The 13,595-nt window shown below is 36.8% G+C and overlaps 1 protein-coding gene across 1 annotated transcript in view; it reads right to left on the bottom strand.

Moving 5' to 3' along the window:
* ITGA1 (integrin subunit alpha 1) overlaps positions 1-13,595 on the bottom strand; it is a 73,689-nt gene that overhangs the window by 36,013 nt on the left and 24,081 nt on the right. The window contains exons 2-6 of the mRNA XM_059836708.1: positions 8,556-8,676; positions 6,333-6,445; positions 5,338-5,426; positions 5,134-5,248; positions 4,353-4,480 (exon numbers count right to left, since the gene is read on the bottom strand). Coding sequence (XP_059692691.1) covers positions 4,353-4,480; positions 5,134-5,248; positions 5,338-5,426; positions 6,333-6,445; positions 8,556-8,676 — 566 coding nt within the window. The remainder of the gene's footprint in view (positions 1-4,352; positions 4,481-5,133; positions 5,249-5,337; positions 5,427-6,332; positions 6,446-8,555; positions 8,677-13,595) is intronic.

Raw genomic sequence — 13,595 nt, forward strand, 5'->3', positions numbered from 1 at the left:
TTTAACCCGTTCCTTCCAACGCAACTATTTCGTGGCATATATCTAAAGTGACACACCATTTTCTGAATAGGATATTGTTAGTCTTTTAAAAAGACAGACAGCTGTGAACTGGTGATGAACAAGAGATTTGCATCATGCTTGGTTTTCTGGAGGAGGAGCAATGGCTTAAAAATTCCAGTGTCATGCACCAATTGTAGCCAGAGACTACAGTATGCTGGGAAGCTGTTTGGTATGGATTCATGGTTCCTTCTCTGCAGCTTTTGAGGTACCATTAATGAAATAACCTACTGACTGCTGCCAGTGTGAAAAGCATCTGCCAGTCTTTCATGATTCTAGAGACCCATGTTGGTGCTGTCATTTTCCTAAAAAAAGATTACAGACTGACATTGAGTTGTATCATTTCCTGTTTGAAAGGAAACGTCCATGATCACAGCAAGTACACATTTTGAGCATTTCCTTCTCAGGAAGTGAATGGGAAGAACATCTGAGTCTGAAAACTGCACTGTGCAGCATAGCTTGTAAATCAGGAAGGAAGGGGGGCATGTGGTTATCTTATGGGATACAACTGTCATGTGCGACCCTTCCTTAGCACTAGCTTTGAAAACACTGATCATCGTCATCTACATATTCCATGGTCTCAAAGACGATCCATTCCTCAATAAAAGGTAACAAAAAGCCTCTGAGGAAATGCTACTAGGCTTCATTTTACAGTCTCTTACAGGATCACAGGATGATCACCTTGCAAAATTAGAGTTATAATCTATTAGACAGCACTGAAGGTTTGAACTTATGTAGCCTTTTTATCTTATGAAAAACTAAAAGTGACACATCTACATGATGCATATGTGCCTTTATGGGACTTCAGCAAGCCCCTAAGAATGATGCTTACAGGCATCGTATGTTTTGATTTACTTGTTTAATTTATATCTGGAAAATGCCACACTGCTACACAGAAGGACATAATTCTGCTCTACCCCAGAGAACCTATTATTTTTCCCAGCATTCCTGACCATAATCTATTGAACATTCCTGTAATTCTTAAGTTTATGTTCCCTTCCCTAGCATTCCATGGCTTTTACATTACACAAGGGAATAATTCTTTAATTGTCCACAGTTCCTGTGAAAAGTGTTGTACAAGTGATGGACTGTTCTACTTTGGAACAAAGCAGTTCTCAGGGCTACGATTTATTGTTGTCCCATAAATGAATACAGACCCTTATTTGGAAAGCACATTCTGGCTTTCCCAATAAATTATTAAGCTAATCAATTTGGCAAAAAACAACAAGTAAAATAACAAAATGAAAGGAAAACCATTTGGTACATGAAATCATATGTTAGAGTTTTCAGCATTGGGATGTGGAGAGAAATCAGGAATATTTTTGGATGTACTCATAATTAAGGTAAAAGAAAAGCAGAGATGCCTTGGGAAGCATTAATAACTAATATCTTTTTTCATAAGGAGATCTTTTTAAAGGCATCTGAACAACAAAAATAAATTAATTCTCCCCCATTTTGTTTAAGACACAAGTTACTTGTAAACTCTTGTAAGACCTTTCTTCATCCTTAATATTTGTAATATCTCTTAAATACAATTCTGTTCTTCTGAAGACAAAACTAATCATAAGATATGACATGGCATGACTTATTAGTGTACTGATACAGTCCCTTTGGAGACACAGTAAGGTACGGCCAAACATCTACAACTGCCTATGCCATATAATAATGTAAAAATAGAAATGGTCTAAAGATTTCTGAAGGCCTTTCCAGCATAGCTTTAAAGCTAGAATTGAACTTGTTCAAGTATTCTGCTTTCTTTTTTGAGAGAAATCCACAGAAAGTTACTCATATGTAAATGGTTAGAAACCTACCCTTCCATAGTAAAAAGATAATTATCTCCAAAACAGTTAAAAATGATGCAAAAAAAAGGCCAAGAGAAATATTTTGATTTTGTTCCTACTTCTACTATTTCTACATCATTCCTCCTTCTTTTTCCACTTTTTTATCATCACTTTCCATTTACTTTTTTTATCCCAAAACTCAAGATATGCAGTTTAATCATCAGTATAATGTTGCAGATTATCTGGAGAAGAGAAAGAGGAAGGGAAGGAAAAAATACCATAAACTTTGACTTTCTGCATCTGAAACTTCAGGCTTTTATTTTTAAATCTGCCAAACATGGGACACTGTGCAATTTCTCTCAACTTGCTACAAGTCTAATGACCATTGTTCATGAAGGAGGTAAGTGGGGAAAAAAAAAAATCTCAAAAGCCTCTAATCAAAACACAGTTTTGAACAAGTCACACCCAATCTGCTAAGGAGGTATTCTGTAATCACCTCATTCCTTTCCTGTGCAAAACAATCTGAAGTCAGAGAAAGTCCACTGATTTTTACATACACAGTAATAAAAAATAAATTGGAAAAAAAATAAATTGGAAAAAACAATTTAAACAGACAAAAAATAAATTATTCTTCCTGTGCTTCTCTTCTTGGGCTCCCAGAGGAGAGGGGATAAATAAGCCTGCTCTGTTGTTTCTCCTGGTCCCTATTGTATAGTCATTTAAACATTTTTTCTGAGAAAGCAGACAGAGTGGGTGGGGGACAGAGTATAAACTCATTACTAACTTCACATGCAGCAGGGTTCCCAAGCAGGAGGCTCAGAGGAGAGGAGAGAGATGAGATGCATTCTGGGGAAGGAGTAAGGTAAGAGGGACTGAGAAAATTCCACTGAACTTTTGTCATCCATTTCCAGTTTTTGAGCCTCTCTCCTCCTTATCCCATTCTTATCTCCCTCTCAAATGTTTCTGCTCTGTAGCAATGCCAAAGAGCAGAAAGCTCAGATGCCAAAGCTGACGTCCTCAAGTGAATATGTGTACGTGTGAGAAGAGGGGTAGCTATGCCAAACTGTGGGCACAAAGGATTTTGTAGGTGGAGATGGGAGGCTGCTGGAGTGCAGGCCAGAGCGGGACCTATTGTGCACCAGCTGAGCCACGCAGATGAGGCAATATTCCAAAGCTGAACATAACAAAGGTGTGGCACTGTAAAAATTTAAGAATTGCTGGGTAAGGAAGAGGAGTGAGGGTGCAGTGGAGTTGATTGCCCTGTGTACCACTCCCATGAAGACCTTTAGGCAGAAGACAGTGATTATTTCCATGCAGCCAATGCCCTACACTGGGAAGTTCAGATTTAAGTATTTCAAAATGATACATGTTTGAGTAATCATCTGTTAAGGGAACAGAAAGATTTTTTTCCTTTCTGCTGGATTTGACAAAGTGTTTTTCCTTCTTCCTCACAATATCTGAAGAAGAGTCTGTTTAAAATAACAGGATATGATTGCGATGTTGACCGTTTACAAGTTATCGGCCAGTATTCAGTATAGACCATAAAGGGCCTGGGTGGTAACTTGAAAACCTCAATTAACATGGAAAATTATGCATAACTCTCTGGAGATAGAGATATCCTTTACATCTTCTCACAGCCTCCCTTGTGAAGGCAGGAACTGAATGTTAGGAGCTAAACCAAAGTTGCAAAACTGCCTGTGGAATATAATTTATTACGGGAGGTCCTGGAAAACCCTTGATTTTGGAGGCAGAAAATAGAGAAAGAAAGGAAGAAACAGTTTCTTCTGTTGCTGTCAATAAAGCTTTTTGTGTTAATATGTATCCCAGACTCAACTGTTTTCCCCTTCCCAGAGTTCTTTTAGAACTGATATTTACATAATCTGTTAAGCAGCGTGTGGGACATATGCCAGATCCTCAGGGGGTAATTGGTCACAGCTCCATTAATTCTGATGGAACCACGTTGATTTATAGCAGCTGGGAATTTGGCCCTCTCCACTTATTATATAAATGCAGCTTCTGCCATTAATAACATGCAGCTAAACAGCCACTCATTAATTAGGATCTCAGGGTTTAAAAGCTGCATGCCCAATGTTCCACAGCACTAAGAATGCTGCTCCAAAAAGCTTACAATCAAAAGCTGTCCAAACCAGGCATGTGTGCCTCAGAAGAGCAGAAATGACCTTTGTGCAATGAAGTACAAAGGAAGACAAGAAGGGGCTGCGGAGAGGAAGGAAGTGGGAAAGGACAGTGTTCAAGCAGCCTCACTTAATGCACTTAACTTTTGTCTCTAGGTTAGGAAGTTGGTTTCTCCAGACTGCCTGAGCAGTGGGGGGAGGGATTGCTGCTTGATGGCTGTGTACTGACTCAGTTGTGGTTTTAGCTATTTTGCTTTAGTATCCTGCTGCTCTAAGTTCTTGGAATTGAAGAGGTCCGTAGATGACACTATTATACCAATTCCTGTAAATTGCTTTTTCTTCTCAAATTAAAAACACCACAAAATATCTACCATGTTACCTGTGTTTGCTGAGGACCTATATCCATGTTTCTCAGGAGGCTGTTCAGAAAGTCTGTGACACTCTCCCATGGATAAATGCTGTTGGACCCATCAAGGACTATGACAATGTCCAACTGGGTTTTACACTCTGCAATACAAATTGCCACATAAGAATTGACAAGGATTAGACTTTTGTCTCAGCTTAAGCTACTTCTGTCATTAGTAACAAATGTATACCATTCTGCAGTGTGGCTGAACTGACATGCTTGATGACAACTATCATTTTCAACTTTTGCATTGTACTTCACATAGCCTGTGTTCCCTTTATCAAGAAGTTTTCTTGTAAGCAGAAATTTAAGAATGGAAGAAGATCACATAACTGGGGCATTTACAAGTGACCCCTACTTTAGTCAATGTCAATCTATTCTTCCACAATTTTTTCAGAGGACCAGGTCTTTAAGATTTGTATGTATATTACTAAACTGGGTTTGTATTAGGTCTCAGTATGCCGTCATTATTTAAAAGGAGTCTTTTGGCCATAAGTTAAAAACATAAGCAACTATTTTTAGCAATTGTGTTTGGATGTTACATAGCACTGTAATGATTGTTTATACTGAGACAAATTCCAAAAGTGGGAAGAATTTAGGTTATATACAGACAATGAAAACATTTACTTAACTTGGTAATGCTGGTAGCTAAGTTAAGCAGTTCATTTTTTTCAGTATGCCTATGTGTATACATTTGTCTTGTTTGGCACTCTTTATTTTTGGACACACGGGAAAATTACTGCAGCATGCATACCTTGCACAGACGGAGCAATGGCCTCAACAGTTTCAAAAGTGGAGCTGACATTAGAACAAACTCCAGTTGTGTAATGCAAACGTCCACATTTATAAGCATAAAGTGGTCCACATGCCTTTAAAAAATGAAAAAGGGTGAAATGTTTTTGTTATGATATCGGAGAAAAAAACAGCCTTTTAAAATTAGCAAAAAGTCTTTTCTTACCAGAAACCCTCCTTTTGGGTTAGTCACTAAGGTTGTTCCAAGAGTCATGTTTTCTTTTACTTCCACGACATTAGGAACTGAAGTATAAGCTATAAATAGATTAAAATGTTAAGTATTTGGGAACATAAAAACAAAATGTTAAATTATATATCCCCTAGTATGGAGCTTCCAGCTTCTAAAATAAAACCCAGACTGACACTGGTTTCATCAAATATTTTAGCACCCTTCCCCCTCCGTCTTCAACTGCAACAATCAAGAAAAATTTCTGAGCCTGGCTTTTATCCCAGAAAATTTGTCTGGGTTGCTGTCTCAAATAGTTTTCCTGAACCGCAAGAAAAGGAAAAAAAGTAAAAATAACAGCGCAAAGAAAACAAGATACTACTACACATAGAGTTTGTTAAATAGGAAAAGAAAATTCATTTTTTTACCTTGTCTTGCTATGACTGACTTAATAGCTTTTCTATTTGTTACTATTATGTTGCATTACTGACATTTAGGTTTTCAAGGAACACAAGGAGATAAAAAATATCACAACAGGCAGCTTTAGTGAAGTTCATATTAAACAAGAATTTCCTTCCAGTCTACATTGGGTATCTCTTGACTTGACCAAGAAAATTATTCATATTTATCTTTGGCATATTAAGATGCATCAGCCTAGTTACATTTTCATCAAAAGCTTACTGATGGCATTATGAGGGCTCTTGGCTTCAGAGAGCTTTGGAAAGGGTAATCCATGAAATTATGATCCAAGACCTTCCTAGCTCAATGGCCAGGCCTGCCAACCACAGTCAATTAATGTCAGTCATAATAAAGTTTTGATAACACAACCAGATACCCATTCTGAAAGTATGAGCATGTTTTCCACAGGCTAGTGAGAAGCCTTAAAATAGATTGTTTCCTAATGCTTCAAACTCAACTTCCTTCACATTTAGCTCTGGAGCCCCAAGCAAATTTTCACTAGGAAAGTTGTGACACAGCTTTATTTCCTTTCATACCTGGTAAGTTCAGTTTTATGCAGGGTGATGGGCTGGCCCTTCCTACAGGGCATTTGTAGACATCGCCTGTTCTTTTCTCAGGTTGGCCAACTAGTGGTGAACCAATAAGTACCCTGCAAATTAAATAAGTTACCTGAAATGCCTTATTTCTAACAAGGCACAAAAGTGAACAAATAAAACTTACAGAGAGAGGACAGCTGCAGGAAGCTCTAAACTAGCAGTACAAGATGGAGAAAAAGAAAAGTATCTACTATACCAGTCCGGATGCAAGAGAAATAATAAGGACATGAAAAGGAAATATGCCTATATAGCAAATTACAGAATATAATAACACTTTAAAAAAATCCAGAGGAAAACAAAAGCAAAATTCTTGGGTAGACAACAAGTCTTAGAAGTAACACAGAAGGAAAGATATGCTTTATTTAATATGTCCTAGATCTTTACAAGATCTCAGATGAAAACCTATTTTCCACGCTCAGAGACTAAATGCCACAGGAAATGCTCATAAGCAATCAGAGGAAGAATTTAGTCTTAAATAATGTGAAGCAGCACTGTAAAAGAGATGTTCTTACCCATCATTAATAAAAAAAAGGGTTATTAAAAGAAATTTGAAAATTGTAAAATGCAGAGAAGCTGAGTGTGCCTGACATCCCCTGGGAGATGATCAATGGTCATCAAGTTCATGCCCGTGTGCTGTTCCTTTCTCAGAAAGAAAGAGCCACATGAAGAGTGTTATGTGGTCTAAAGGCTTATTTTGTCTTTTTGCATGTGGGAATCCCCAAGTTATTGAGAAAAAGCTGCAGTCAGGTTCAGAGACCATTTGTTGCTGGAAAGCTCTATCAGTGCCCTACAAGTTGCAGTAGAAAAATACTCTCAAGGCTGTTTTGTTTATTTTTAACTATCAGCTTACACATTTTCTGCTTTAAATACTGACATGCTAAAACCATGCCAACTTACAGGAGCTCTGAAGTTTAATTTCAGAGTCCAGATCTGGCACGCTACTTTATATCGCTGTCTGGCTACTGGTAGATCCACCATTTCCAGCTCATATTGTTGTTTGCTTTTAAAAGGTTCAGGACTGCTTACAACAATGCAGCTTACTTTGCAAAATCCCAGCTCCTCGAATAGATTTCATTTCCTCAAGGTCTAAATTAGCTCACAGAAGGTCATTATTCTTATTCTCTCATGACCCTCATACAAATGTGCATTTAAACATCCTACAATTGCAGCGGTCAAGAACTAGCACATTCAGAAGGCTCTGTCGTTTTATTTCTCTGAGCACTGTGTTGCAGTGGCAGTCAGATTCTCAGAGTCTGGCAGACCTAGCACTTGCAGTGGTGATTGCTCACCACAGAACAGTCTGGCCCATCTGTCACACAGCCTCATGCTGCCTGTCATTCCTGTGTGCCTGCAGGAGTCCCTTCATTTAGCAAGAATTGTCCAAAAGCTCTGGGAAAACCAGAGTCAGACGCAAAGAATGACAGAAATCTCTTCCCCAAACCTTTCACCATGCAATTGTTATTTCAGTCCTCCAGCCCAGTCATCAGTCTCTGGGGTTTAACAAGGGAAAACATAGGCAGGTGTTTATCAAATGAGCAAGAAGCAATGAGATGAGTGAGCATGCCAAAATACAGCCTCTACTTAGAACAACAGGAAGGAAAAGAGAGGTTAAGATTAAGGCTCCAGGTCCCCTGTGCAAATATATTACCAGTTGCAAGACATACTTAGCCCTCCAAAAGGGAAGGCAGAGGGAGTACTGTACAAATGAATATTTTGACAGGTAAATCCTCCAACCAAGAGAGTTAAAAAATTCAGTTTAGACAACCCCTGACAGAAAACTTCAGAAAAAAAATTAAAAAAACTTAATGCAGAGATAATTTAATTGTAAATACATTAACAGAAGGAAAAGGTAAAGACCTCATTTGGTGAATGGAAAAAACAGAGCTCAGGCAAAACACAGTACTTTCTCAGTTCCATCACTGAGGGAATCTACTGCTTTTGTGAAGTCATTTATGTATTTTAGGAGATAATTGGAGGCATACATGTGGATCTTTTTCTCTCACAATCTTTCCAGATTTCCTAAGGGCTGCACATAAGTTTAAGAAATATGCCTGACAGAATCTGACCCTAACATGAAAATAAAAGTACAGCACCTGAGTCACTGAACACCTGATAATTTGGAGTGTTCAGTTGAAAAAAAAAAGAAAAAGAAAAAGATCTTACCATTTCCCTTCCTCATTTTCATACTGTTGGACTGTGTACCCGAACATATCTTCTAGAGGCCCACTGAAGGTCAGTGCATTCTTCACATCAACATTTGAAGTGCAAACAAGGTGAAAGAAAGCTTTAAAAAAAAAAAATTAAACAAATTAATACGTAGCAGTACAAATAAACCCAAATACATCTAAGAAACCAACATTCAATTATAACTTAATGAAAAGTACAAGACATGCTGAAAGTGGCACTTGGGACTCACGTATCTCAGATTGTAAGAGATTTAAAACATACTTCCTCATACATAGGCACATAACTAAATTCAGAGTTGTTAGCAACTGGACTTCTGTACTCCAAACATATTTTTCAAACTCCCATCACTCATTTTAAAATCAGTTCCAATGACAGGAAGTAAAACATTATCGCCTTTAAGAATAAATAACTTTTTAGTTATTTATTTAGTTTAGTTATTCTATTCGCTCCATTAATTTCTAAAGCAAAAATTTAATACAAAATGTTCCCTCATTCAAGTAATTACTTCTAAAGGTTACTTAAACTGAGAAATTACTAATTTTTAACAGAGAATTTTTGAAGAAAAAACACATAGGAAAAGAATGAGGAAAAGCTTTCAGATGTACTTAATTTTAATCTATATTAGAGAAAAATAAGTATATGGTTTTCTCTTAATTCCTGTAAACCATTTATATTTGGAAAAGAATAGAATTAATTTTCTATGCTGTCTATAGTATCTATATGTGATTATTTGCAGAACTCTGATAATTGTGCATTTAGGAAAAGTTGCTATACAATGGTGGTCATGGACTATGAAGAGATCAATCAAAAGAGTGAATGCTTCTTCTGACTGGTATCCCATACCCTAAGGTTCAGTGATCATCACCAAGAAAAATACTGCAAAAGTTTGACTGCATAGCGAGTTTCAGAAAAATTTGAGAAAAAGGGTAAAAATCCAGCTTGAAATGATACCTATAACTTCAAGGCCCATTAAGAAGCAAAATCCACTATTTGTATATAAAAATAAGACTATTTATCTTTTCTGTATTTACTATTTCTTATAGTGCTCTCTTCCATCTTTGTCCAGTAAATCGGTTTCAGAAGTAACCACTGACTCTACTGCTGAAGAGCTGTATATTTAATTCACAAGAGTCAAAAATTAGGTGAATTTGGAGAACATTAAGACTGCTTAAAACCACGCATATACACAAATTTCATTTAATTTTAAAGAAGCATTAATTGAGCATTTGCTGACACTTAACAGTTACATAAAAATACCCAAATACCTAATACTTGCTGCAAGTCAAAACTTCTATATAATTTCCACTGCTAAACGACATCTGTGTTATTCACCATTGAGTTGACAAAATTCTCATGGAAAGCTTGTTACTATAATTAAGCTCCCAAGTGGTCAATGCTAATCTGTCTCTCTCAGCATCTTACTTCCTGCTTAATGCAGTAAAATTATCACAGAAGACCATTTGTCATTTAGTAAGTATTTCCAGTTTCACTGGACAGCAAAAAAAGGAAAAGTTTAATTTGTGTTATTTTAGTTTTTCTTCCTCCAGTCAGAGTCAGGAAATAAAAAACAGTGAAAAAAAAAAAAAAACCAAAACAGAGATTAGTTCTTCAGAAAATATTCACTGCAAATGATAAGAAAAAATTAATCATTGACAGCATGATGGGAAATAATTACTTGGAAAATAATTTTGTCTCCCTTAAACATTTATGCTTAAAGAATCTCTGCTATGCCTGTTCATGTGCAATAGGCATTTTTCTCCCCTATTCTCAGTCATTCAAGTGTAATTAAAATGAACAAACTCAATTTTTAGGAATTCAATCAAGTTATCATTAGTACAAGTCTTCTTTTGTTAAGTTTCAATAAAAACAGAAATTTACTACTAAAAGAGTAAAACCAATTGCTACTATTACTTTTCAAACCACATAAGGGATTGCAACGGTGTCATTTACACCCACACTCCACCTCCTAGACAATGAAACAGTACTAATGAGTCACCTGCTAAAGTGACTACATTCATTATTTAGTTCAAGAAGAAATGTAGAAGCAAAATATACCCCTGATAACTTCTCTCTTAATGATCTCCAGAGGTTCATTCACTTTAAGGACAGAACATCCTTCTAGAGGCATGCTCTTCCCCTTTCTCACCTTATGGTGATGTTCAACACATACCATGATATGAAATACCAAAGGCCACAAACTCCAGCCCTTTGGAATTTGATTTCTCCTGAAGCAGCCAAAGGTTAGGTGGGCACCCTGTACTCTGCTCACTTCGCCGTGACATCCTCCACCATCATTTTATCATCTGCTGATAGATGAGGAGTTTCATCACAGTGATGTAGTATTGACAACTATGGATTTTTACTCTGTAGTCATTACAGGAATCGGTCTTGAAGTTTCCTGAATTGGTTATGTAACATTCACAAAACTCTTAATTTTAGTGCATGTGTTTCTAATCCTCATAACAGCTGAAAATACGAAATGCTAGTAAGCAGATGAGTAAAAAATGCCAGGTATTTACTACCAACCACCCAAATCCTCATGCTTATGAGTAAGGTCAAATTAGAATCAACAATAATAATGCTTTCTTTTAAAAAATAAAGCTAGACGAACCAAAAGAAGCTAGATGGGCCAGACTGGTAAGAAATAAAACTGAGGTGGTGACTCCAAACAGCAGAACAAACCTGTAGACCAAACCTGTAGACCTTGTTGGCAGCCTTGTTTAGCCTTGGAGGCTAAATGTAATGAGCTTAATGGGAATCTGAGTAACTCAATGGAAGACAAAACCACTGCAGTTTACAACCCACACAGAATGTACATCTGGTTCAGGAAATCCCTTCAGCTGGAGAAGAAGAAGAGGAAACTGGAAGAGGAACATAACATATGACTGTGTGGTTACTTTTTGTCTGTAGCTATCAGCTTACACGTACTCCTGCAGACATGGTACTGGACAAAACATGATCTTGTTTGCATCCAGTGCGGCTGTGCTCTTACGCTCTCATCTTTCCCTTCTATCTTAGCCAGAAGTCAGACGCACACAAAAACTCTCTGGCATATTTTAATATGCAAATGTACTGCATGGCCTTCTCTGTGCTCTATGTGCTTTGAAACATCATAAGCATAATGTTTTTGCATGAAAGTAAGGGTCATGATAAGCAGTGTAACATTAACTTACAAATAATTAATGGTATATTTAATTATTTAAAGGGAGCTTGCTGCATTTTCCACAGATCCTGTAAAAGAAATCTTACAAGCCAAAGAGATGTTCAAATCTGCAGTTGGTAAATGGAGAAGTGGAGTTTACGGTGACCTACATTACACATCTAGCTAACAATAATCTACTGATTTATGGCAACTTGGCTTTCATGATTTACTTCATTTTTTCATAGAGAAAACACTGTACACAGGAGCTAATGATTTAGAACATATAAAAATATTACTGATTGTGACTGTGAAAATTATATTATTAATAATATCTACCTTGAACTCTTTCAAACTTCCAGTTTCTGTCTAAGATGGCATGCATTCTCTACTATTTCTAGCTAACTTGTGTATGAATTAAGAAGAGTATTGGCAGAAGCACTGGAAAAAGGAGAACTACAGGGAAGTTGGAGAGGATTCTCTTCAGAATTGTGGGAATTGAGGAGAAAAAAAATCGTAAGGTACATAGCATTTGACTTAATCCCAAAAAATATGGGTAAATTAGGATTTTGAACTATTTCATGTTGTGTTACAGAATGACTGTGAACAGACCAAAATCGACTGACACAGCTCAGAAATGCAAAGTATAAAAGTTTCTCAAAGGTTAAAACTGAAGTTCCAGTTTCATCTTCATGTTCTACAAGAAACAAGGCACTGCAGAAAACCTGGGACAATGTCCCTCTCACTACTGATTCGCACTGAGTGGAACATGAGCTGATACGTGTGCCATTCTTTGCTTAGCACAGCTTGTACCTATACATGAAAAGTTAACACTCAGTCACCAAGACGACAACACAAATATTATTTCTATTACAAACCTGGAGTAGTAGCTCATACTTGTCCAGTAGCCACTAATAAATTCTTTTCTGTTTTATTTAATGAGTTCTTTTAACTAAACGTTTGGGCTGTCTGGATAGTTACTCTGCCTCCAAACCATGCAAAACCAGATTTTTCTGGGACTTGTTAACAAGCATATTGCCGGTCTGGCCACTCTAACCTTACAAACACAGAACTGGCACCCTTATTTTTCTAAAAAGATTGATATAAACACAAGCCAAACTGCAGAACAAAGTCTAACACCTGGTTCTTTACTGATGAAAAATAGATCACCACAAATCAACCACAATAAATGGCAACATGAAGACCAATTTAGACAAGAGAAGAGAATAAATTGAGTTAGGGTATTTTAACTGTGTATAGTCTGTAGCAAATAACAACTGCATCTGCTATAAATAGAGATTATCCCAAGAAATACAAATGTTTTCTTTCAAAAACAGGAAAGGATGAATTAACACTTAGCATTGGACAAGGCTAACACATTGGCTGTGCACTACTTCTCCCTGCCAGCATGTGGTTAAAAAGTTATTTTTTGCTTCACTTCACACTTACTGCTATAGCACTTGTTTTTATCAATTCATCTGCATTTTGCAGGAGACTGAAACAAGGCAGCTCTAGGTGCACCAAGGAGCACACCAAAACAAGTAGAAATGTTTTTCATAAGTATGCACAATTGGAAAACATTGGGAAATTAAAAAAAACTTTAAAAAATTAAGACTGTCCCCATCTTGGAATATAAGAGAGAATGCAGAAATTTAAGCTGAAGACTAAAATAAGTTTAAAATGTTTTATGGAGTTCCCATATCTTTGGGTATCTTGGAAAATAAATGAAAAGAAAAATTGCCTTACTGTGTACAGCATGTACTACAATCAATGGTATTGTAAATATATTTTAAAAACTTGCCAACAGAACAGGTGTGCAATACAGTAACAGGGAACCGTGCACGTATGTGATCACAATGTACTGAGGTGTTATTAGA

Source organism: Haemorhous mexicanus, chromosome Z, assembly GCF_027477595.1.
Source record: "Haemorhous mexicanus isolate bHaeMex1 chromosome Z, bHaeMex1.pri, whole genome shotgun sequence".
NCBI lineage: Eukaryota > Metazoa > Chordata > Aves > Passeriformes > Fringillidae > Haemorhous > Haemorhous mexicanus.